This window comes from Engraulis encrasicolus, chromosome 16 (genome assembly GCF_034702125.1).
Source record: "Engraulis encrasicolus isolate BLACKSEA-1 chromosome 16, IST_EnEncr_1.0, whole genome shotgun sequence".
Taxonomy (NCBI): Eukaryota; Metazoa; Chordata; class Actinopteri; order Clupeiformes; family Engraulidae; genus Engraulis; species Engraulis encrasicolus.
The window spans coordinates 53025472-53050804 of record NC_085872.1 but is presented as its reverse complement, the minus strand read 5'-3'; the positions used below and the strand labels follow the sequence as shown (position 1 = coordinate 53050804).

The following is a 25333-nucleotide window of genomic DNA, read 5'->3' as shown; positions in this document are numbered from 1 at the left end:
TGTCTGTGTTCTGGAATGAATGAATGAATGGATGGATGGATTTCTTTATTCATTAATTAATTTATTTATTTATTTCTTTATTTACTTATTCGACCATTTGTGATATGAAAATATATAAAATTTGGGACTGTAAACTGAACCATTAATGAAGTAATCGTGGTCCCTGCTTCCATGTTGCTTATGTCTGTGTATCTGTCTCTGTTTGTGTGTGTGTGTGTGTGTGTGTGTGTGTGCGTGTGTGCGTGCGTGCGTGCGTGCGTGCGTGCGTGCGTGCGTGCGTGCGTGCGTGCGTGCGTGCGTGCGTGCGTGCGTGCGTGCATGTGTGTGTGTATTCAAGTTGAAGCTCAAGTGCTTGTATTTGTCACATAGACATTATTTGTAGTGAGATGATGAAGGGGCCATGTGCTCGGCATCCAAAGACGTATGTCTAAAATAAATAGAAATAAGTAATAACTCAAAAAGGTTAATTAAAATGATCACTGTTCAGCAGTGTTCAACTGCCTGAGCTTAAAAACTCTTCTTCAGCCTTTCTGTACACACATGGAGGGTAAGCAGTCGTCTACATGAGTTTAGCAGGCTGGAGAGGCCTGAGTTAGAGTGCAAGGCATCCTGCATTTTTTTTCGAGAGGGCGTTAGATCATTTAGTGGCATTGTGCCAGTGACATGCGGAAGTGCCGCAGTGGCATGTCCATTGATTTTATATTAACCACAGACCTATAGGCCTACTAATTATTATTAATAAGTGTCATATTTATTAATAATAAGTATTATTTTTAATTATTTATGTATTCTAGGTCTGTAATTACAACAGTTAACGGGCATGTCAAGCGCCGTCACGGTTGGCATGTCACGGTTGATTACTATGGTTACAGTGGCAGTTTTTCCTAAACCTAACCTGTCAGTGAAAAAAAGTGTGTCAACCAACCGAACTGTGCCTAAACCAAAAGTCATTCCTAAACCTAACCTGTCAGTGGAAAAATGCCAGATGCCACTTCTGCATGTCAATATCGAACTGTGCCTAAACCAAAACTCATTCATATACTTAACCTGTCAGTGAAAAATGTGTGTACACCAACCTATAAACATGCCGAACTGTGCCTAAACCAAAACTTATTCCTAAACCTAACCTGTCAGTGGAAAAATGTGTTTTATAATAGCATGTCAATGATACCACTTCCGCATGTCACTGGCACATGCCACATGCCACTAAAGGATCTAACTCCTTCTGTTATTTCCTATGCCCTGACCCTTCACCCAAGGGAGTCCTGGTACGGTGGCTTTGATAGTGCACTGCAGAGCGCACCACTCTCTGTAGATCCTTCTGGTCACGTCTTGTGCAGCTTCCAAGCCAGGCCGTAGCCAAATGCAGCCCGCCAGGCGCCAACACACTTTCCACCACTGAAGAATAAGGTGGTCAGGATGGGAGTCGAGACCTTAAAGGGACACTGTGCAGGAAATGGTCAAAAAAGGTACTGCAACTATGCTGCTCATTGAAACTGGGCTGCCTATTGCCAAATTTGATCTTTACATGAAAGTTTAGTAAGTAATAAACATTTTTTTAAGTGTGGTCCAAGTACAGTAATTTTTGCAGCTAAAAATGGCTATTTTTGGAAATTCAAAATGGCGGACCAAGGAGAAGATCCCCCTTTTCATGTATGAAAAGTGCAATTTTTACAGTCATAGTGAATACTTAAAATTTGATGGTGGTGGTAAGTAATCATGAAACATTAGTGAATGGGCAGCATGAATTCTGGATATAAACAACTAAAACTCTCACACAGTGTCCCTTCAAACTTCCTCAGTAGGCGGAGGAAGTAGAGCTGCTGCCTGGATTCCACTGTCAGCTGTCAGGTGTTGAGTGTGTAGTGACCAGAGGTCTTCAGGTGTTTGGGTGACCAGAGGTCTTTAGGTATTTGCACCTGGAGACCCTCTCCACAGGCTCCCCCCTCATGGTGAGTGGTGTCTGTGTGGGGAGCGTGTCTATGTTCCCACAGACCATTGGTCCCACATAACTAAGACTTTTAACATTCATTTTTAGGCCCATTGGTCCCACAGCCCATTGGTCCGACAGCTTATACCTGCTGGCCCAATGTATTCAAATTTAGGCCCTATGTCCCATGGCGGGGAGAAAGGCATGTTCTCTTAGTTTACTCGGAAATGTTGGAACATTGAGTTGTGGAACATAGGGCATATATTTGAATAATTTCTTAAAGAATGTGAGAATATGGAGCAGCAAGAATAAGCTGTGGGACCAATGAGCTGTGGGACCAACGGGCTGTGGGAACATAAAGCTGACCCCTCTTTGTGTGTGTGTGTGTGTGTGTGTGTGTGTGTGTGTCTGTGTGTGTGTGTGTGTGTGTGTGTGTGTGTGTGTGTGTGTGTGTGTGTGTGTGTGTGTGTGTGTGTGTGTGTGTGTGTGTGTGTGTGTGTGTGTCTGTGGGCATGTGTAACGGTGGCAAACTAGCATGAGTGTGGCTTGGATTGTGGTAAACCTATATACCTTCCGGAAGCCTCAATACAGTGCGGTAGCTTTGACGAGGTAAATGTTGTGGTGTTAATTCAACACTTACAGAGTTCATTTAAGTCCAAATGGACTCAAATGAACTCTCTAAGTGTTAAATGAGCAGGTGGTAGGTTCGCGGCCCAGAGGGGGATGAACTGTGCAGGAACATCTCCGTCACATGTGCATGTGTGTGTGTGGGCAGCTGGGGTCGCCCGCAGGCCAATTCACTATTTGCTGAAAATACTCAACTACATCATAACAACGTTGCTATGACAGTACCGTTTGAGCATTTCCTGCCTTGCAAACGGTCGAGAAGTTTGAAAAGTCGCACCACCAGACTCCAAAGCAGTTTCTTCCGCCAGGCAATTTTTAAAAAAAAGATATTTTTATGGGCTTTTTGGGCCTTTATTTCGGATAGGACAGTGAAGGTGCGACAGGAAGTGAGTGTGGAGAGAGATGGGGAAGGGTTGGGAAATGACCCGTCCGGACTCGAACCGGGGTCCCCATGGGCATGCAGGCCCAAGTGTGGGGGGCTTAGCACGCTGCGCCATAGCGCCCCCATCAGGCAATGGTTGAATGCATGCTGAAGACTGTACTGGGGACCTGTTTGGACGTTACACTGTACTGGGGACATGCTTGGGGGTTACACACCGGATGTGCTTCAATAAACAGTCCTCGTATCTGCCGGGTACGCTGCTCTCGTCTCCTCCTCCGTTATTATTCACCTAATGTGAAAGAGACAGCCATGGCACTTTTCTCTCTCTTGTTTTCTACCTTTACACACACACACACACACACACACACACACACACACACACACACACACACACACACACACACACACACAGAGGCGATTCTAGGTCCAAGTGGGGCCCCAAGCAAAAATGCAAAAGAATGAACATTTGCACCAAAATCACCACTAATGTTGTAAAATATGGGATGTTATTCACTATCTAGGGGCTTGGGGGCCCCAAGCGGTTGCCTACCTTGCTTGGTGGCAAGATGTGCCTCTGCACACATGTGACGGAGGTCATCTTGCACCTGTTCACCCCCCTCGGGGATCGAACGTGCGACCTCGTCAACTACAACGGTTCGGCAATGGGAGACACAGTACGATACCGCTGGGACTAGTCTCTCGGCCCAACGGCACGAGACTGTATGAAGCTATCGGAGGGAGGTTTACCAACGTTCCACGCCAACTCTGTGCTAGTTAGCCTCCGTTACACACACACACACACACACACACACACACACACACACACACACACACACACACACACTTGATAGGTTGAATCATCTTTTCACGTTGATTCATGGGTGCCGCGAGGGGAGGAAAGCTGCTGCAGTCTCCAAGGGCCGGACAGCTGAACAGACAGAATGCTGATAACATCATTTGTCATTTTGGGGGCCCAACATTTGAATCATTCATGGGGCCCCACATTTTTGGCGGCGCCCCTGCGGTGATTTGACGTCAATCTGTGTTAATTCAACGCGCCTTATTATCACACACACACACACACACACACACACACACACACACACACACACACACACACACACACACACACACACACACACACACACATTTCATTTATTAAGCCTATATTTTAAGGAGACAAAAAACTAATATGTCTGTGGGTGCTCATTCAAACTCTTTAATAGTAGGCCAGCAATCCAAAAATAACCTAGGCCTACTGGTTTAGTTGCATCAAATGTGGTCTCAAACACTTTCTAAAATGCTTGAGGCTACATAAATGATCGATTCCTCTTATCGTAGGCAGTAATCGAGGTCTTTTTTAAATGGGTCTTTACTTTAACTGTGTCTATTCGTTTCCGGGGGCAGCGAGCGAGCGAGCAGACTTGAACCCACGCGCCAATCCCCGCGCGCTGAGGTCTGGTCTATTTATAGCCAAACTCCCTTTTAATGTCTATCTCGAGCCCACCCTTTCTCTGGCCGTCTCCCTGTCTGTCTGACGTATTTCTGTCGCTCCGTTAGGTCTCTCTCTCTCTCTGTCTCTCTCTCTCTCTCTCTCTCTCTCTCTCTCTCTCTCTCTCTCTCTCTCTCTCTCTCTCTGAGACACCTGCCCGGAAAAGAGCGAGCGCGCGGTGATGCGTCTGATTTTGTCTCCCTTCCCTCTCTGACTCCCACTAGCGTCTCTTAGCGCGTGGGCTATTTTGCTGCACGGTTGCGGAGCTACTTTGGGTTAGTTACCTTACGTAGTCACCTATTTGAATGCAACTAGACGCTGTGAACGTAACGCCCATTAAAAAAACACACGCACATGTGTTGCGTTGTCGCTGGGTTACTTTGCGTGAAGTAGGCCCTATATCCTCTGAATACAACCTCAACGATGTGTATGTCATACGCAGCGAATTATAACGTAACACCATAAGCAAGTCGACGTTACATTCAGTGGTCACACAAAAAATAGAAGACCAAATATTTGGAAACGAATTACACCAAATGCACCTCCCTATGTAGCACATATTGGGAATTTCCTTGATAGCCTAATTGAGTTGCCTCATTTGATCTCCTGCCTCTGTTTGTTCTGGTTTATCGTGAAAGGAGGCAAACGGTTGCCAAATGGGCCCGATTTCCAGTCCCATCAAAAATAGTGAAAAAAAACACCTGGCACAATTTGAGCTAACTTCTAGGTTAAGCCTATAGCCACATATAATTAACTAAAGACCCTTTCCAACGCGCTTTCAACACGCAGCTGGATATCCTGAATAGCCCAAATCAGGTGGGAAACTGCCCCATTTGGCAACCTTGAAGAGGGTGCGTAATGGAAAGGGGGGGACAAAATCTGTTGCCACACCACTGGGTAGGTGAATCACCGATGGTGTCTCTGATGCAGCTGGCAGCATATCGCCTTTTCTGAAGAGGCGGACAGAGGGAGAGCAGCCTAGAGGCTCCACCAATACAACACACGCCACCATCTTTATTGGGCTAGCACACATAATACGCACGCAGAAGATTCACGGAACATGGTGGTGACTGGAGAAGGAATAAGATATTAGGCTATAAGACAGTTATAACGCCACAGCGAAACAGCTGTGGAATTGTCGCCGTTTCTTTGGGGATACATTTATCCCCGTGAATCGGGAAAGACGCAGTTTAGGCTTCCCAACGAAGGGAGAGGACTATCAACAAACCCAACATCCTACGGAACAGTTTTTTTTCTTTTCTTTTTTTAAGATCTATTTCAGTCTTTGCCAGATTGTGGATCACACGGTTGGAAAGGGAAGAAAGAAAGATGACCATCCGCCAGAGCAGCTAAAGAAGACCAAACGCTGTTGTGGTTCGAGTTTTGTTCCTTCACGATTGTGAGGGATTGTCACGTCTTCTGATTCTCAGGTAAGGGAATGGACTCAACGTGAATCAAAATTAGCTTCATTTAATCCCAATTTCCTTATCACAGATTATGTATCCCATGTAGAACATCTCTAGTCTTTTTTTCTATTCATTCCTCTTGTCTGTTTGGTCCGGTCTATCGTGTAATAGGTAGACACCATTTGGTTGATAATCTAATGGCTAATTTATGCGCAAAGAATGGTTGTTGATAATTTATTTGGCTAACTGGTGCGTCGTTTATAACACAGACAACCTAAAAATATTACGTATGACATTGAGCTGATGAATAATTGAAGGTAGACTATTCTTCACCAACCTCAAGACAGGCGCTATAGGCTACGTCTGTTCGGCCCGACAGCCAGACATGTGGCTCAGATGCGGCCCAGATGCGGCCCAGACGTGGACAGCTGCAGTGTGTGTGTGTGTGTGTGTGTGTGTGTGTGTGTGTGTGTGTGTGTGTGTGTGTGTGTGTGTGTGTGTGTGTGTGTGTGTGTGTGTGTGTGTGTGTGTGTGTGTGTGTGTGTGTGAATAGGATGTTCTTTTTCATCTTTTTCATCTGTAGGCTATATGGACATGTGTTTTAACTCAAAGATGTTAAAATATCAGTCACTCACTGGCCACCGTGGGCCTTTATTTAGCTATATGGTGCATTCCAGATCCAATGCAGACGAGGTGGAGATAACACTTCTCTTACCTCCTACGACGACACATGCTCTGAAATATCCAGGTAGGAGAAGTGTGATTTGAGGTATTGAGGATCTGAAATATTGAGGTAGGAGAAGTGTGATTTGAGGTATTGAGGATCTGAAATATTGAGGCAGGAGAAGTGTGATCTCCTAGTAGTTTGGATGGGGTCTGGAATGCACCATTAGGCTATCGATGCAGACTAGCCGCTTCAGTATTTGGGAGCCTTGGACATGTAGGCCCACACAAACTTGTTCTGCAACTATTCGGACTGAAACAAAAGGTAACACTTTACTAGACGCCGGTGTCATAGCCATGTCATTACAGTGTCATAACAGTGTCATAGCACAGTCATGTATGTGTCATAAAGACTATATCCATGTTATAAACATTTTATGACTGTTGGCCTTAAGTGACATTCGCCATAACCGAATGTCACTTAAGGCCAACAGTCATAAAATGTTTATAACATGGATATAATCTTTATGACTTATCTATGACTGTGCCATGACACTATTATGACACTGCTTATGACACCGGCGTCAAGTATAGTGTTACCACACAAGATAACTACTAAAAAGAAGCAAACTACTGAACCAATAACAAGCAAAGATGCTCCACCATTATGCTTTATGCCATTATACTCCACCATTATACTCCACCATTATACTCCACCATTACCGCAGAGATACACCAGCGGCGATCTGAGCGAGTCGAGCGACGGAAGTAATTGACTTTGTATTGAGTCGAGAGACAAAAGCGATTCTGGAGACTAGAGCGATTTGCGCGACGAGCGCGACAATTTGAAGTTGAAATCTTTTCAACTTTCTATGACGCAGTTCGGCGACAAGCCGCAACAGCCAATGACTGTTTAGAGGTCAGTGACCACAGCCAATGGGAATGCTTGAATGCTTTGCCTTCTGCCTGTACGGACATACTCTAGTCTCCTCAATCTCTCGTATCGCTTGCTGCTACACTCTGTCGCTTGAATCGCGTCGCCGCTGGTGTATCTCTGCGGTTATACTCCACCATTATACTCCACCATTATACTCCACCATTATACTCCACCATTATACTCCACCATTATACTCCACTAGAGCATGACACAGGAGTGGATATTCACTCCCGTCCCATCACGGTTCCAGAAAAAAAAATCCCACCCCGTCCCATCCCGGACTGGAGTAAAAGAAACAAATCCCATCCCGTCCACTCCTGAAAAGAATGTTTCCCAATCCTGCCCACTCCCACTCCAAATCAATGCCACTCCCGTTTCATAGGCTTTTTAAATGAAAAAATAAGCGAGCATTCCCGCTCTCATTCATTTTCATTCCCGCTCCTGCCCGCTCCCATTCATCTTTATTCCCGCTCCTGCCCGCTCCCGTTCATCTTAAAAATTTTGACTCCCATCCCGCGGGAATCCCGCGGGACCCACGGGACCCACGGGAATTCCTGAAAAATGTCGTCCTCTATACTCCACCATTATGGTTTCATTCCGACCCGAGCTCCTTAGCTGACTGATCTCTTCCAACACTCATTTCCCGTCTCACTGTCCTGTTATGTTTTCAGGGCACCTAGAGAAGGTGGGGTCTGTTGTTAAGGTGTCCTCCTTCAATATAGGCCTTAACCTTTAAGACTGTGGGTTTTTGAGCATTTTATAAAAAGAATGCGTTCTATAACAATGCAAGATTCTACAATTCCATATTGTATTGAATGACGCCCAGAATTCTATAGAACTTTCACTGCCCGAACATTCCCGTCACACCGGTGTGACGGTACGCTCTTAAAGGTTAAGTGCAAGGGGGAAATCCTGGTTGGTGTTCATACATAGTACGGCCCTTAGAGGACTTAATAACATTTGAAGCGGCCCCTCAAATGAAAAAAGGTTCAGACCCTTGAATTGGATCAGTGTATCTATTTAATGGGCTGTGGTCCAAATAAACAAATAATAATGTGTGTGTGTGTGTGTGTGTGTGTGTGTGTGTGTGTGTGTGTGTGTGTGTGTGTGTGTGTGAGAGAGAGAGAGAGAGAGAGAGAGAGAGAAATTGACGATAAAACCGACTTGACTTGTGAGAGAGCAATTTTTCACATAAACCCACACAACTGACAGTCTCCAGACATGGCTTGTGAAGGTGGGAACGTGTATGTGTATTTGAAAGCACTTTGAGTCCACTGTATACGTTGTGATATTGTGCTACAAAATGGGTCATTTTAATGTGAAATTAAATCAGACACTTTGTGGCCCGTCCGCCCAATATCTTTCCCAAACCCAGCCTGCTATGTCATGAACAACACCTGAAAATATGGTGTTTGGTTCTTGAGTTATGTTAGAGATAATTTGACTTAAAAGTTGAAATAAGTTGTTATAGAGAAATAATAAAGTTAGGAAGATCTGGGATCACTAAGTCACAAGTCATTCCTTATATTGCCAAGTCAAGTCTCAAGTCATCAATTATTATTATTATTATTATTATTATTATTATTATTATTATTATTATTATTATTATTTAAGTCTGACTGGAGTCCAAGTCATGAGTCTCAAGGCCAGATCTGTGGTGTTTGGGAAGATATAGAGGTAGTTTTCAGAGTGAGAAGTCCGCACACTTAGAATCCTTTTTGATGAATCTGCCATGAAAAAATAAAATGTACAAAAAGGATTCTAAGTGTGCAGACTTCTCATTCTGAAAACTACAGTTGCCCTTCGTCCTGCACCTTTCCCTGGGATTTGCACAATCCTCTCCTTCAACAAGATGTAGAGGTAGAACAACTAGCGACTTGAGCGAACATTATGCAAATTAGCTATGATGCAGTTTGGCGATAGCCGCCACAGCCAATGGGAATGTTGGAATGCTTTCCTTCTGCTTTTAACGGCCATACTCTGTCTCTTCTATCGCTTGCATCGCTCTTGCTGCACGGTCCAGAGATTCTCTGTCGATTAATCTTGTCGCCACCCGTGTGTTCGCCCAGTTAGACTAGCGGTAGGCCTGTCACGATAACAAATTTTGCTGGACGATAAATTGGCCAAGAAATTACTGTGATAAACAATAATATTGTCTTCTCGGTCATTTAAAAAAATATATAATGACAATGGGATAGAAATGCAAATACACCCTTTTCTAATTTTGAAAGTGTCGCAGCAGGGGGTGCTAGATAGACAAGGTAGACAGACTGAAAATTAAAAGTACACCAACGTTTAAGCATCATTGCGCTGAGTGAAATGTGCCTAATCGATATTCAGTCAAAGAGAGAGTGACGAGGAAAACAAAGAAGCATGCAATAACTTATTGTGGCAAAAAAGTTATCATGCTTGTAAAAACTGTACGATATATTGACTTATTGAATATTGTGACAGCCCTAACTAGAGGTGACCCCCCCCCCCCTTACACTGCAAACCGGGCAGCAATTATCCATAGGTAGACCTCCCCAATGTAAATGAATGGACAAGGGGGCTCACCTCTGTGAATAAATGGCTTAATAATGTGGACATTTTCCATCTACACTCTAGACAAGGACAATAGTTGAAATGTGTGGCTGAATATCTACCTAATTAATGTGAACTGATTGTTAAAATTTATTTTAGCAATTCATATGAAAAACATATATTTAACATATATTTAGCCTGACATTTCAAATCTGGTCCTTGATTACGTGTCACTTCATATTCACACAGTTGAAATGGGCGTGTTCTCCATTGATTTGCATTGACTGAAGAAGGGAGGCTGCACTTGTTGTTTTCCAGTGCTGTCGTAAATTGTTGTGTCACCTCTTGCCTAACGTTCCACCTTTATGACCCCACCTGACACGCCACCTAAATGCTAATGCTAATACCTGTTTAAATTCTTCACCAGGAAGGCACTTGAGAACTCCACCCACTGCTGTTAGCCATATTGTAGTTTTTAGTGAACCTTGGAAAAACTCCAACTCCCACGATGCATATCACCTGGAGGGGCTTGAGTCTGAGGAGTGTGAGGAGTGGGGGGACAGGCAGTGAGGAGGAGCTGAAGTGGGGACCTGCGCAAACTTGTGTAGAGGTGTGAGACAAGACCCATATACACACGTGAGTGAGTTGTTGACCAACCAGTTCATGGGCGCGTGACCTCGGAGGCAGTCGGCCGACGAGCGTTGAAGGGGATAAGCAACTGCAGAGGTTGCAAGATCTGACTGCAGTCGCATGCATCCCGCGATAGTTTGACACCATGTGACATGTCACCTTATCAACGCAACATCGACGAAATTTCGAAGTTTGACAGGAAATCTAACCGTCATGCAGCATTTCAATCCAGGGTGCATTGCTGTCTACATGCACATGTATGCGTTGATGTGAACTCGATCGCACCTATTCATGTGTTAGGCAAACGCGGCGCTACTGTAGCCATGTTGTAGTTTTTAATTAACTGTTTAACATTGCCTCAATGGCTGGAAAAACTCCAACTCCCATGATTCCCTTCTCACCTGTCTAGCCTCTCCCCAAAGATGGCGCTGGAGAACTCCACCCACTGCGTGTCCGTCACCGAGAAGGCAGATGACTCCCTTCTGGACCAGAGCCACGGTAAGAGTTAACATGGGGCAATATTTGTAGTTTTTTTTCTCCCTTTGAAACCAATTATAAAGCATGGCTATTGAAGTACAAAAATGGCTTCTTCAGGTAGCCTACGTCTAGGATGTGGTCCTTTCACCCATTGAAATCCATTATAAAGCATAGCTATTGAACTACAAAAATGACCACTTCAGCCTTATGTTTGACACCCCTGCATTGGACTGTGGACTGATGGTGCATTCCAGTCCCAAATCATCCTAGTAGGAGATCACACTTATCCTACCTGGATATTTCAGCTGCCGTTCCTGACAGTTGAAGTGGAAGTTCTGCATCCATGGCAACCGCTTTAGCTGACTTTAGCGAGGTGTTTTGATATGAGCCAAAAAAGCCATAATAGTTATTACTCTGTCATATGTTACATGTATGTTGACACAATATCATGTAATAATAAGTAAGAAAAAATTGCTGTGTTTGGAACAGCTGCACAAAAGAGAAATGGAGTTTCACTATTTATTGACATTTCAAATAACGGCTCCATGGACGCCGCCATTATTATCCGACTTCGATTTGTTGAGGTGGGAGTAGTGCGAGTCACCCCGACCTCGCTAGTTGGAGCTCTCACTTCGACTGGCGTTCCAGAGCGTTTTTCGTAGTAGGAGGTTGGATAAGTGCGATCTACAAGGTCTGATTTGGGACTGGAATGCACCATGAGGCAATGGACATTTGGGAGTAGAGATGGGATATACAGCTCTTTGACGGGATCCGGATCATAGTGGCTTGTTCCTTTCAAAGAGCCGTTCAAAAAACTGGATCTTTTGACCAATATTCAAATGAGTTATTCAGTGTTTAGAATGTAATACAAACATACAAGTGCACATACAAACTGAGACACAGTAGAGCGGACAGCATTCCTACCAGAAAAGCAAGGTTTTTCAACAGTTTCTTCCCAGCAACAGTGAGGCTGATGGCAAAAAAGAACATTTGATCCACCTTTTTTATTATTATTTTGATCTCTTTGATTTTTTATCACTTTTGAATGTAATTTGTCTTCCTATTTTTCTATTTAACTCTATTTATTGACTCAGAGGGCCTGCACAAGAGTTCCTATGTGCTTGGACTATAGTTTATGCACAAATGGCAAATAAATTACTTTGAACTTTGAACTTTGAACTTTAATATTTTGACTTGGATTTTGGGTTGGGCTAATCCCATTGACATCAGTGTTTCCATTTTTTTTACCCAAAGACGGCTGCTCACTGAGCCTTTGACACTCAGATCTCCATTGACATAGTTCCAAAATAGTATAAGGAAGTAAGCATCGAACTCAGAAAGTGTAGACAATGTAATTTTTTTTTTACTTCATCTTTGCCTGTTGTGTAGTGGTCCTGTGTTACTTGAATGTGTGTGAATCATGTCTCCAACTGACTTCCTGTCCTCCGTTTGTCAATACTCTGAACTCCATGGCTGGACAAACAAGATGTCGTCGACGGCAACGATGAAGCTCCTCCCCCAGACGACGACGTGGACCAATCCCAGTCGCAGATGGCCACGCCCATCATCTTCGACGAGGCCCCACCTCCTAAAGCAGCGTCCCCGCCCCCTTCGGAGAAAACGACCAACCATAGCCAGTCCTTCCAGGATAAGATGGCCGCCCGCGAGGCACAGGCCAATCAGAGGCGTAAGACTAAGAATGACGGGGCGGGGCAGGAGAGGACCAGGAAGTTTGGATGGGGTGAGGTTTAATACTGTTATATATACTGCTACATTATCACTACCAATATTACTAATACTATTACTACTACTACTATATTACTATATTACTACTACTACTACTACTACTATATTACTATATTATTACTACTACTACTACAGGAGAGGACCAGGAAGTTTGGATGGGGTGAGGTTTAATATTATAACTACTGCTACTACTTTTATTTGGATTGAATACTGCTGCTACTATATTACTGCTATTACTATTAATATTCAGTGATTAAAGTGGAAAAAAGCAGGTTCAAAAACCCTAACCATCCAAAATAAAAGAAGTACAGGAACCCTGATTTTCCAACAGTCTCATCAGTACCAAATCAGTACAAGTCCAATTCTTGTAGGCCTATTGCCTGCACGCATTTTGAAAAACTTGTTTTGAATTTATAAAATGCGGTGCACGAGATAATTCTGCCGGAACGCTGATGATGCAAATTATGAGGAAGGGGAACTGGGATCCCCTGAGTCTTCCCCCTCCCCCCCCACACTTCAAGCACAGCTAATTACTAATTACTATTAATATTACTACTATAGGGGCAGTCATGGGTGAGCGGTTAGGGCGTCAGACTTGCATCCCAGAGGTTGCCGGTTCGACTCCCGACCCGCCAGGTTGGTGGGGGGAGTAATCAACCAGTGCTCTCCCCCATCCTCCTCCATGACTGAGGTACCCTGAGCATGGTACCGTCCCACCGCACTGCTCCCCATGGGGCGCCACTGAGGGCTGCCCCCTTGAACGGGTGAGGCATAAATGCAATTTCGTTGTGTGCAGTGTGCAGTGTTCACTTGTGTGCTGTGGAGTGCTGTGTCACAATGACAATGGGAGTTGGAGTTTCCCAATGGGCTTTCACTTTGAGTTTCCCAATGGGCTTTCATTACTACTATTACTACTACTATAGGAGAGGACCAGCAAGTCTACTACCACTACTATTATCACTACTACTACTTTTATTCCTCAGGAAAAGGGATGAATGTTATGTTGGATGATGATGTTGTTTTTTATTGTATTGTCTCCAGGGACGGAGAGGGGTAAACACCAGTGAGCAGCATCACTAATTCATACGCTGTTTACTTACCTCCCCTGAAGTGGTTATGTTTTTCGTCATGTTGGTTTGTCTGTTTGTCTGTCAGCAAACTCAGAAAGTAATGAACGGATTTGGATGGAACTTTGTGGAGTTGTTGGAAATGGCTAGAATCCGCACAAGTTGTTGGTTTCATAAACTTTGCTAAATTGGCTTTGTTTTGTGTGTGTGTGTGTGTGTGTGTGTGTGTTTTTTTTTTCCTGTAGGTCGGAGCAAGCGGCGTAAGCGTCAACGCTACGTGGAAAAAAACGGCCGCTGTAACGTGCAACACGGTAACACCGGAACCTACCGCTACTTGACCGACATCTTTACGACTTTAGTCGACCTGAACTGGCGATGTTCGCTATTCGTGTTCGTCATGGCTTACGCTGTGACCTGGCTGTTCTTCGGGGCCATCTGGTACCTGATTGCCTACTGTAGGTACGTTCAATTTAATTGAGGCCATTTTTGTAGTTCAATAGTCACGTCTTACAATGACTTTCAATGGGAGAAAAGACTACAAAAATGGACTGAGTGTACTAAAATGTCAGACTGTTCTGTAAATTCTACGCTACAATAACAAGCAGAAGAATTCTGTTGGTGTGCTTTTTGTCATTCCAACAGCCTAAATGTATTAGTTTTGTTAAAGACGCATTGTGTAAAATTTTTGTACTTTATTTCCAGAATTCATGTTTCCCTTTTTCACAAATACTTACCACCACCATCAAATTGTGAAGGTTAGGGTTAAGGTTAGGGTTAGGGTTATGGGTTATGGGTTAGGGTTAATACTTAAGGTGCACTGTGTAATATTTTAGTAGCTTATTTGCATGATCCATGCTGTCCATGTATAAATGTTTTTTTCTTTTTCATGAATACATACCACCACCATCATTTTTTTTACATATATTGAGAAAATTTGTATTCTTATCTTTTAATTTCCAGAAGTACCTGCAACACATACTGTACTTTGGTCATACTGATATATTGTTACCTAGTTAATATTCATGAAAATACTTTTGGCAGCACAGTTTCAATGAGCAGCATAGTTGCAATACCTAATCTGGCCACCATCCTACACGGTGCACCTTTAACTGCATCCTAACACCAGTCCTATTACACTGCCAAGTGTCTTTTTAAAACTAACAGACTAAAAGGCTTGTTACAGTAAGGCCATAGCATATGCTCTGTATGAAAGGGTTATGTGTTGTAAAATGTGGTGTTTGTAATTTGCATGTAAATCAGATTGTATGTAGAGCAAGGGAAATGCGTACTGACGCTGCTATTGACTGACTATGGGTGAATCCCATTATACCTTTTAGCCCTACGCCGATCCCCTTTGCCTTGGTTTTGCGCGTCCATGTGTAGGCGTAGTGGCATCCTGATTCACGTTCAGACAGATGGGTAGGGGTGCGGCGAAGGGCTTTCCACCCCTCCGCGCAGAGATTTTCCAACACCACACTCCGTCGACGGAGGGCTTCGACAGGTTTCCCTGAATGCATTGCGAATTCATTTAAAAATTGGCGACAAGCCGCGGCACCCACAACAGCACACAAGTTTTTCCGCCGCAATTGATGGTTTTGAAGTGGTAATAATTATTCCATTGTACTAAGTTTAACAGAGTGTGATATACACCAAAAGCACAGCACAGTAGACAGGCAGGTGACACACATGTATACTACTAAACATGGAAACATGTAACATATACTGACAGCTGACTAACTGACAGTAAAGAACAAATAAATATGACACATAACAATAAAAGACAAAAAGAGGACTCCACCTCCTACCGCACATACACATACACACACACACACACACACACACACACACACACACACACACACACACACACACATACACATACACACACACACACACACACACACACACACCCTAAGACCTACTATTTAATAACTTAACTGACCAGGGGACCATTGAAAATTTGTTTGTGTTACAATTGTACGTATCAATTAAGACTCATTAGGTGTTCAGTGACACCTGCACTGGCTGTAGTCCAAGTGTAGTTCGATAGCTACATCTTATCATGGGTTTCAATGGGAGAAAAGACTACACATTTTCCTATCTATGTAATTTGTGTCTGCAATTGCAGGGGCGACCTGGACCACCTGGAGGACGTCACGTGGACTCCGTGTGTCAACAACCTCAACGGCTTCATCTCAGCCTTCCTCTTCTCCATCGAGACCGAGACCACCATAGGTCAGGAGCCATTTTTGTAGTTCAATAGCCATGTCTTATAATGGGTTTCAATGACAGAAAATACTACAAATGGCTAACAATGGAGGTTGTTGTTAGGTGGTCATTTTGTAGAGAGAGAGAGAGAGAGAGAGAGAGAGAGAGAGAGAGAGAGAGAGAGAGAGAGAGAGAGAGAAAAGAGTCGTCTTTGCCCTGCTCACTTCAGATTTCAGCACCACACACAGTGGACAGCGACCACAAGTACAGTAATGTAGGCTGCCTGCAGAGTTCATTTTTGTAGTTCAATAGCCACGTCTCATAATGGGTTTCAATGGGAGAAAAGACTACACACTAGGCTGCCTGAAGAGTTCATTGTTGAAGTTCAATAGCCACGTCAAATAGGTTAATTCTTTTGAAACTTGGCTGTCGGAAGACCCGAGGTTGTTCTCCCGACAACCGCTGTAAATGCATTCTATTGCAACAGCTGGGAACAATACAAATGTCTGAAAACACTAATGTTAAACGAACTCGGAGTACACCGGAGTGCTCGAGTTTGAGTTTCGGAACCCAGAGTTGAGTACCCGTTCTTTTGCACTTTGCCGAGGCGGAGGTCTAGGTTTCCGATAATCCGAGTTTCAAAAGAATGCACAATTATAATGGGTTTCAATTGAAGAACTGATTACACACTTTTTGTAGTTCAATAGCCACGTCTTACAATGGGCTTCAATGGGAGAAAAGACTACATATTAGGCTACCTGTAGAAGCCATTTTTGTAGGTCAATAGCCACATCTTATGATGGATTTCAATGGGAGAAAAGACTACAAATGTTGAGTAATGAGATCTCTGTTTGCACCCCTCAGGTTACGGCCACCGCGTGATAACTGACCAGTGCCCTGTTGGGACCATGCTGCTGCTGCTTCAGGCTATTCTGGGCTCCATGGTCAACGCTTTCATGGTGAGTATGTAGTCTTTTCTCCCATTGAAACCCATTGTAAGACACAAGAATTGAACTACAAATATGGCCTCTTCAGGTAGCCTGGTGTGCATTCCTTTCTCCCATTGAAAGCCATTATAAGAATCCAGTTTTTTTCAAACTCTTTTTGTCATTTCCCCCTTCAGACGAAAGATAAGTATTTGTCTGCACCACTCAGCGTAACGGTTATGAAAATAGAAATTGGCATAAATACATTTCACTTAATACATTTTATTTTGTACATTTATGTTTATTTTATTATATTTAAAACGTTTATCAAAACTCAAAAGTGTATTTAAGCCCAAATAGTCTATGGTGTTAAGGATTATTTTGAGTGAATGTGTGTGTGTGTGTGTGTGTGTGTGTGTGTGTGTGTGTGTGTGTGTGTGTGTGTGTGTGTCCCCTGCAATACCTCTGTGTCTCCATGTGGGGGGTACCTCACTTTAATCTAATCTAATCCCTGTTCTTTTTTCCTCTCTCTCTCTCGCTCCGTTCTGTTTTCAGGTGGGCTGCATGTTTGTCAAGATCTCTCAGCCCAATAAGCGTGCCGAGACGCTCGTCTTCTCCCGCCACGCTGTCATCTCCCTTCGAGACGACAAACTCTGCCTGATGTTCCGCGTCGGAGACTTGCGCAGCTCACACATCGTGGGCGCCAACATGAGAGCCAAGCTCATCAAGTCCAAACAAACGCAAGAAGGTAAAGTGCCAACGTCGATCATTTTTGTTGTTCAGTAGCCACGTCTTAGTATAATAAGTTGCAATGGGAGAAAAAACTACACTCTAGCCTACCTGAAGTGGCCATATTGTAGTAGCTTTAAAAGTTAAGTACATTAGCATTAGTTACGTAGAGTGCACACGCACACACACACACACACACACACACACACACACACACACACACACACACACACACACACACACACACACACACACACACACACACCACGCCACAGCAGGCGTGCGGTCAGATACGGCAGGGGAGGCAGGGGAGACAGTGGCAGGGGAGACAGTGGCAGGGGAGACAGGGGAGCCAGGGGAGACAGGGGAGGCAGGGGAGACAGTGGCAGGGGAGACAGTGGAGGCAGGGGAGGCAGTGGCAGGGGAGGCAGGGGAGGCAGGGGAGACAGTGGCAGGGGAGACAGGGGAGACAGGGGAGACAGGGGAGACAGTGGCAGGGGAGACAGGGGAGACAGGGGAGACAGGGGAGACAGTGGCAGGGGAGACAGGGGAGACAGGGGAGACAGGGGAGACAGGGGAGACAGTGGCAGGGGAGACAGGGGAGACAGGGGAGACAGTGGAGACAGGGGAGACAGTGGAGACAGGGGAGGCAGGGGAGACAGGGGAGGCAGGGGAGACAGTGGAGGCAGGGGAGACAGTGGGAGGCAGTGGCAGGGGAGGCAGGGGAGGCAGTGGCAGTGGAGGCAGGGGAGACAGTGGCAGGGGAGACAGGGGAGACAGGGGAGGCAGGGGAGACAGTGGCAGGGGAGACAGGGGAGACAGGGGAGACAGGGGAGACAGGGGAGGCAGGGGAGACAGTGGAGACAGGGGAGACAGTGGAGGCAGGGGAGGCAGTGGAGGCAGTGGAGACAGGGGAGGCAGTGGCAGGGGAGACAGGGGAGACAGTGGAGACAGGGGAGGCAGTGGAGACAGGGGAGACAGTGGCAGGGGAGACAGGGGAGACAGGGGAGACAGTGGCAGGGGAGACAGTGGCAGGGGAGACAGTGGCAGGGGAGGCAGGGGAGACAGGGGAGGCAGGGGAGGCAGTGGAGACAGGGGAGACAGGGGAGGCAGTGGAGACAGGGGAGACAGTGGCAGGGGAGACAGGGGAGACAGTGGCAGGGGAGACAGGGGAGACAGGGGAGACAGTGGAGGCAGTGGAGACCGTGGCAGGGGAGACAGTGGAGGCAGGGGAGACAGTGGCAGGGGAGACAGTGGAGACAGGGGAGACAGTGGCAGGGGAGGCAGGGGAGACAGGGGAGGCAGTGGCAGGGGAGACAGGGGAGACAGTGGAGACAGGGGAGGCAGTGGCAGGGGAGGCAGGGGAGACAGGGGAGGCAGTGGCAGTGGAGGCAGTGGCAGGGGAGACAGGGGAGACAGGGGAGGCAGGGGAGACAGTGGCAGGGGAGACAGTGGAGACAGGGGAGGCAGGGGAGACAGTGGAGGCAGGGGAGGCAGGGGAGGCAGGGGAGGCAGGGGAGACAGGGGAGGCAGGGGAGGCAGGGGAGACAGGGGAGACAGTGGCAGGGGAGGCAGGGGAGGCAGGGGAGGCAGGGGAGACAGTGGCAGGGGAGACAGTGGAGACAGTGGCAGGGGAGACAGTGGCAGGGGAGGCAGGGGAGACAGGGGAGACAGTGGCAGGGGAGGCAGGGGAGGCAGGGGAGGCAGGGGAGACAGTGGAGACAGTGGAGGCAGTGGAGACAGTGGAGACAGTGGAGGCAGGGGAGGCAGGGGAGGCAGTGGCAGGGGAGGCAGGGGAGACAGGGGAGGCAGGGGAGACAGGGGAGGCAGGGGAGACAGTGGAGACAGGGGAGGCAGGGGAGACAGGGGAGGCAGGGGAGACAGGGGAGACAGTGGCAGGGGAGGCAGGGGAGACAGTGGCAGGGGAGGCAGGGGAGGCAGGGGAGGCAGGGGAGACAGGGGAGACAGTGGCAGGGGAGACAGGGGAGACAGTGGAGACAGTGGCAGGGGAGACAGTGGCAGGGGAGGCAGGGGAGACAGTGGCAGGGGAGACAGTGGCAGGGGAGACAGCGCCTCATCAGCCCCATCCACACATCATGAGAATGATGAGATGCAGTAAATGTGAATAATAGTAACAGTAATAACAATTGTTTTCCAGCATATGTACTATAACTACCATTTGTACAGTATTTAAACAGTTTCAATCATTTTCAATCATTTTCGTGGCCAAAATCGTACTATTTGCCCATTTCCTATGAAATTGCTCCGAATATGAACTCTATGACACAGCACTTCACAGCACAAAAGTGCACACTGCACACTATGAAATTGCATTTATGCCTCACCCATGCAAGGGGGCAGTCCCCAATGTCGCCCCAAGGGAGCAGTGCGGCGGGTCGATACCATGCTCAGAGTACCACAGTCATGGAGAAGGATGGAGGAGAGCACTGGTTAATTACTCCCCCTCTCTCTCTCTTCCTCTCGCTCTCTCTCTCTCTCTCTCTCCCTCTCTCTCTCCCTACCCCCCCTCTCTCTCCCTCTGTCTTCCGGTGAGTTCATCACTCTCTCTCTCTCCCCTCCTCCCCTCTCTCCCGGTGAGTTCATCCCTCCCTCTCTCTCTCCCTCACACCCCCCCCTCCAGGTGAGTTCATCCCTCTCTCTCTCCCTACCCCCCCTCTCTCTCTCTCCCTACCCCCCCTCTCTCTCCCTCTGTCTCCCGGTGAGTTCATCCCTCTCTCTCTCTCTCTCCCCCTCTCTCTCTCCCCCCCCCCTCCAGGTGAGTTCATCCCTCTCTCTCTCTCTCTCTCCCTCACCCCCACCTCTCTCTCTGTCTCCTGGTGAGTTCATCCCTCTCTACCCCCCCTCTCTCTCTCTCACCCCCGCCCTCCTCACTCTCTCTCTCTCCCTACCCCCCGTCTCTCTCTCTCCCCCTACCCCCACTCTCTCTCCCGGTGAGTTCATCCCTCTCTCTCTCCCCTCCTCTTCCCCCTCCAGGTGAGTTCATCCCTCTCTCTCTCTCTCTCTCTCTCTCTCTCTCTCCCCTCCCCCCCCCCCTCCAGGTGAGTTCATCCCTCTCTCTCTCTCTCTCTCCCCCTCTCTCTCTACCCCTCCCCCCTCCTCCAGGCGAGTTCATCACTCTCTCTCTCTCCCTCTCTCTCTCTCTCTCCCCCCCCTCCAGGTGAGTTCATCCCTCTCTCTCTCCCCCCCCTCCAGGTGAGTTCATCCCCCTGGACCAGACGGATATCAGCGTGGGTTTCGAGACGGGAGACGACCGCCTCTTCCTGGTGTCCCCGCTGGTCATCGCCCACGAGGTCGACTGCCGCTCGCCCTTCTGGGACATGAGCCAGGTGGGGCTTGTAGTCTTAATAGTTGCATTTCATAATGAGTTTCAATGGGCGAAAAGACTACAAATGATTTACTGAAGATTACCAGGATGCTGTGTGCGGTGAGCATGAGCCAGGTGGGGCTTGTAGTCCAATAGTTGCATTTCATAATGAGTTTCAATGGGAGAAAAGACTACAAATGATTTACTGAAGATTGCCAGGATGCTGCGTGTGGTGAGCATGAGCCAGGTGGGGCTTTTAGTCCAATAGTTGCATTTCGTAATGAGTTTCAATGGGAGAAAAGACTACAAATGGTTTACTGAACATTACCAGGATGCTTTGTGCGGTGAGCATGAGCCAGGTGGGGCTTGTAGTCTTAATAGTTGCATTTCATAATGAGTTTCAATGGGAGAAAAGACTACAAATTATTTACTGAAGATTACCAGGATGCTGCGTGCAGTGAGCATGAGCCAGGTGGGGCTTGTAGTCCAATAGTTGCATTTCATAATTAGTTTCAATGGGAGAAAAGACTACAAATGATTTACTGAAGATTACCAGGATGCTGCGTGCGGTGCTTGACATCAGCGATAGTGCACATGTAACCGACGAAATCCTGTACGAGGGAATACCAAGATTGCTGTAAGGAGAATAACACTTGCAGGACACTGCCGAAGGCACCAAGAACTGCCAGCCAGCAAGCTGGTGCTGTGGGAACCGTCGCATGGGTGCCGGTCAAGAGGACGTCTCACACTAACATATGTGGACATACTCAAGAAGGACGCAGGAACCCAGAGTACCAGTGAATTGAAAAGATGTATGGAGAATCGGGATGATTGGAAGCAACGATCTTGGAAGGCTCGTCTGAGGACGACCTAGAGAGAGAGGAGACCACTTAGCTCGTTCAATAGCAATGTCTTACAATGGGTTTCAGTTGGACGAGGCCATTATTGTAGTTCAATAGCAATGTCTTACAATGGGTTTCAGTTGGAGAAAAGACTACAAAAAGACTACAAACTAGGCTATCTGAAGAGGCCCTTTTTGAGGTTCAATAGCCACACTTTATAATGTGTTTCAGTGGGGGGCAAGACTATAAATGGCTAATTGAAGAGGCCATGTTGTAGTTCATCGTCTATGCTTTATAAAGGGTTTCAATGGGAGAAAAGACTACACACTACTGTAGGCTACCTGACGAGGCCATTATTGTAGTTCAATAGCCACATCTTATTATGGGTTTCAGTGTGAGAAAAGGCTACACACTAGGCTACCTGAAGAGGCCATTGGTCAATAGTCACATGTTAAAAAAATGGGTTTCAATGCGAGGAAAGACTACAAAAGGATAACCGAAGAGGTCATTTTTCACTTAGGTTTGACGCCGCTTGGATGAAATACCATTACATTACATTACATTTCATTTAGCTGACGCTTCTATTCAGAGCGACTTACATTTACTATTTTTCAGGGTATTGGATAGAGTCCCTGGAGCAATGTGGGGTTAGGTGCCTTGCTCAAGGGCACTTCAGCCATGGATGCAGGTGTAGGGAGAGGTTAGGTGGGATTCGAATGTACAACCCCCAGATTGAAAGACCAACTCCCTAACTATTAGGCCACGGCTGCCCACACCAAATACCACTGTTCACAACTAATTCACACCTGTTGTCAAACTGTTTCAAAACAGGCTCAGCTGGAGAAAGAGGACTTTGAGATCGTGGTCATCCTTGAGGGTATGGTCGAAGCTACAGGTAATAACTACATTTTTTGTAGTCCAATAGTCGTATCTTACAATGGCTAGGCTACCTGAAGAGGTCATTTTTGTAGCTCAGTAGTCACATCTTATAATGTGTTTCAATGGGAGAAAAGACTACAAATCCTCTGAACATTTGTTTGGCAGGCATGACGTGTCAAGCACGGAGTTCGTACCTGGCGGAGGAGGTGCTGTGGGGTCATCGCTTCTCTCCCGTCATGTCATTGGCTGAGGGATTCTTCGACGTCGACTACGGCGCCTTCCACCACAGCTTCGAGGTAAATAAAATATCACTTTTGATTTCGCTTTATTTGGACTCACAAGACGCAACTCAACAGTGTCGTCTTATAAACATAGCAGTTAGTAGTCAAAACCCATCGCTGAGTTGCAGGGCTTGACACTGGCACCTGCCAACCGGCCAAATGCTGGTAAAACTTGGTTGTGGCTGGTAATGATTTGAATGTCACCAGCCAGTTGACAGGTGGCTTATTCTATGGTATGATATATCAGAAAGTCTATATTCTGCACTTTGAGCTTTTTCTTAAATACAACATTTGATACACCAGGGGCAATTACTCTGTTTCTATTTGTTTGATTTGACAAATGTGCACTCTTCTTCACTCACATTCTGAGGTTAGATGTAGAGCATCATGATAAAGAAAAAAATTTATCTAGTAAAATAGCTGAATGGCTAGTGACTTGGGAAAACCACTAGCCACAGTGGCTGGCAAAGAAATAAGTTAATATCAAACCCATCGCTGAGTTGAGATGTCACTGCAGAGCCCTTCTTGAGCGTGTAATGGCCATCATTCTGATATACATTTTTGTGACAAAAACAAAACAATAGAAAACAAAAATATCCCTATGGAACAATACCGCCCTCCAATGGCAAAGTGCAGTAATTACATATTCTGTCATAATAGAATTTAGACTAAAAATGGTCTTCATTACTTTACATTGCTTTATCTTATGACAAAACTTTATGGTCCAAAAGGTGTCCCGTTCTAGAGATACTGCTTTGTCAAATTGGCAGTAACTACAATGTTATATTATACCAAGGATTTGAAAAAAGGGTTCCCCGGTAGAGGGGAACATAGGACCTGGGGAACATAGGACCCGGGGAACATAGGGATGACCCCATTGGTAGAACCTCAGGGATAGTGTTGTGACGTTGGAACCAGTTCTCTTGAACGGCTCCTAGATGTGAGCGATGGGAACGGAACAGCTGGGGAGTCACTCTACTTGTTGTGTTGGTTTTAAGCATGTGACCTTCACCGTTAGTATTTAAATCTGGGAAAAAACCACAAGTGTCTGCAAAAACAGTCTTTGGAAGAAGGGGGACAAGCAGTTGTTGTTTAGCCAAAAGGGCCTAGAGTTGGGGTCAAAAAAGCTATCTTCTTAACACTGGTTAAGTAACTCAAAATGATTCGAAAGAACCAGTTTTGTAACGGTTCTTTGCAAGGAAAGAGCCATGCCAAAGAGCCAGAAATCCCCTCTCTCCTCAGTGACATGTCAAGTGACTCGAATGTGAGGAGCAGAAGTTTGACTTCACTTGTGTTCATATATTTTTTTTTTGACTGTGTGCATTGTGATAGGTGGTCACCTGTCTGGCTCTGCCTATGAGCTAGCCTTAGCTGAAGAGGCCTTTTTTATAGTTCTGTAGCCACGTCTTATAATGGATTTCAATAGGGGAAAAGACTACCCGCTAGGCTACCTGAAGAGGCCAATTTTGTAGTTCAATAGACATCTCTTATAATGGGTTCCAATGGGATGAAAGACTACAAATGGTTACCTACTAATTTGTTTAAATGCATTGTGATAGGTGGACACCCCGTCTTGTTCCGCCCACGAGCTGGCATTGGCCACTGCCCGCCGGGAGGCCCACCTTTATTGGTCCATCAGCAGCCGATTGGACGAAGAGAAGTGAGTTCCCATGCTCCCATTGGCTGATATGTCTGTCAATAAAACGCGTCTGTCATTCTCCATTCAATCTGTTCAACAAATGCTAAGATCACAGACGTCCATATTTTGTATGCCTGCCTGCCTGCCTACCTGCTTACCTGTCTGTCTGTCTGTCTGTCTGTCTGTCTGTCTGTCTGTCTGTCTGTCTATCTATCTATCTATCTATCTATCTATCTATCTATCTATCTACCTATCTATCTATCTATCTATCTATCTATCTATCTATCTACCTATCTACCTATCTATCTATCTATCTATCTATCTACCTATCTACCTATCTATCTATCTATCTATCTATCTATCTATCTATCTATCTATCTATCTATCTACCTATCTATCTATCTATCTATCTATCTATCTATCTATCTATCTACCTACCTATCTATCTATCTATCTATCTATCTATCTATCTATCTATCTATCTATCTATCTATCTATCTATCTATCTATCTATCTATCTATCTATCTATCTACCGTATCTTCCTATCTTCCTCTCTACCTCTCTACCTCTCTATCTCTCTATCTCTCTATCTCTCTATCTATCTATCTATCTATCTATCTATC

The 25333-nt window shown here is 45.9% G+C and overlaps 1 protein-coding gene across 4 annotated transcripts in view; it reads left to right on the top strand.

The window, feature by feature from the left end:
- The first annotated feature begins 5400 nt into the window (after window positions 1-5400).
- The window catches only part of kcnj9 (potassium inwardly rectifying channel subfamily J member 9), a 23209-nt gene continuing 3276 nt past the window's right edge, over window positions 5401-25333 (top strand). For 2 of the 4 annotated variants that reach the window (XR_010038223.1, XM_063219812.1), the window contains exons 1-11: window positions 5401-5861; window positions 11000-11088; window positions 12554-12808; window positions 14126-14339; window positions 16009-16115; window positions 16953-17047; window positions 17570-17762; window positions 20957-21090; window positions 22742-22805; window positions 22955-23085; window positions 24630-24730. Coding sequence is in view for 3 of the 4 variants with exons in the window: in XM_063219812.1 (XP_063075882.1) it covers window positions 11013-11088; window positions 12554-12808; window positions 14126-14339; window positions 16009-16115; window positions 16953-17047; window positions 17570-17762; window positions 20957-21090; window positions 22742-22805; window positions 22955-23085; window positions 24630-24730 (1370 nt within the window). In the remaining variant the exon portion in view is untranslated. Of the gene's footprint in view, window positions 5862-10000; window positions 11089-12553; window positions 12809-14125; window positions 14340-16008; window positions 16116-16952; window positions 17048-17569; window positions 17763-20956; window positions 21091-22741; window positions 22806-22954; window positions 23086-24629; window positions 24731-25333 lie in introns of those variants that run through there. The other 2 variants (XM_063219814.1, XM_063219813.1) reach the window with 2 other exon arrangements.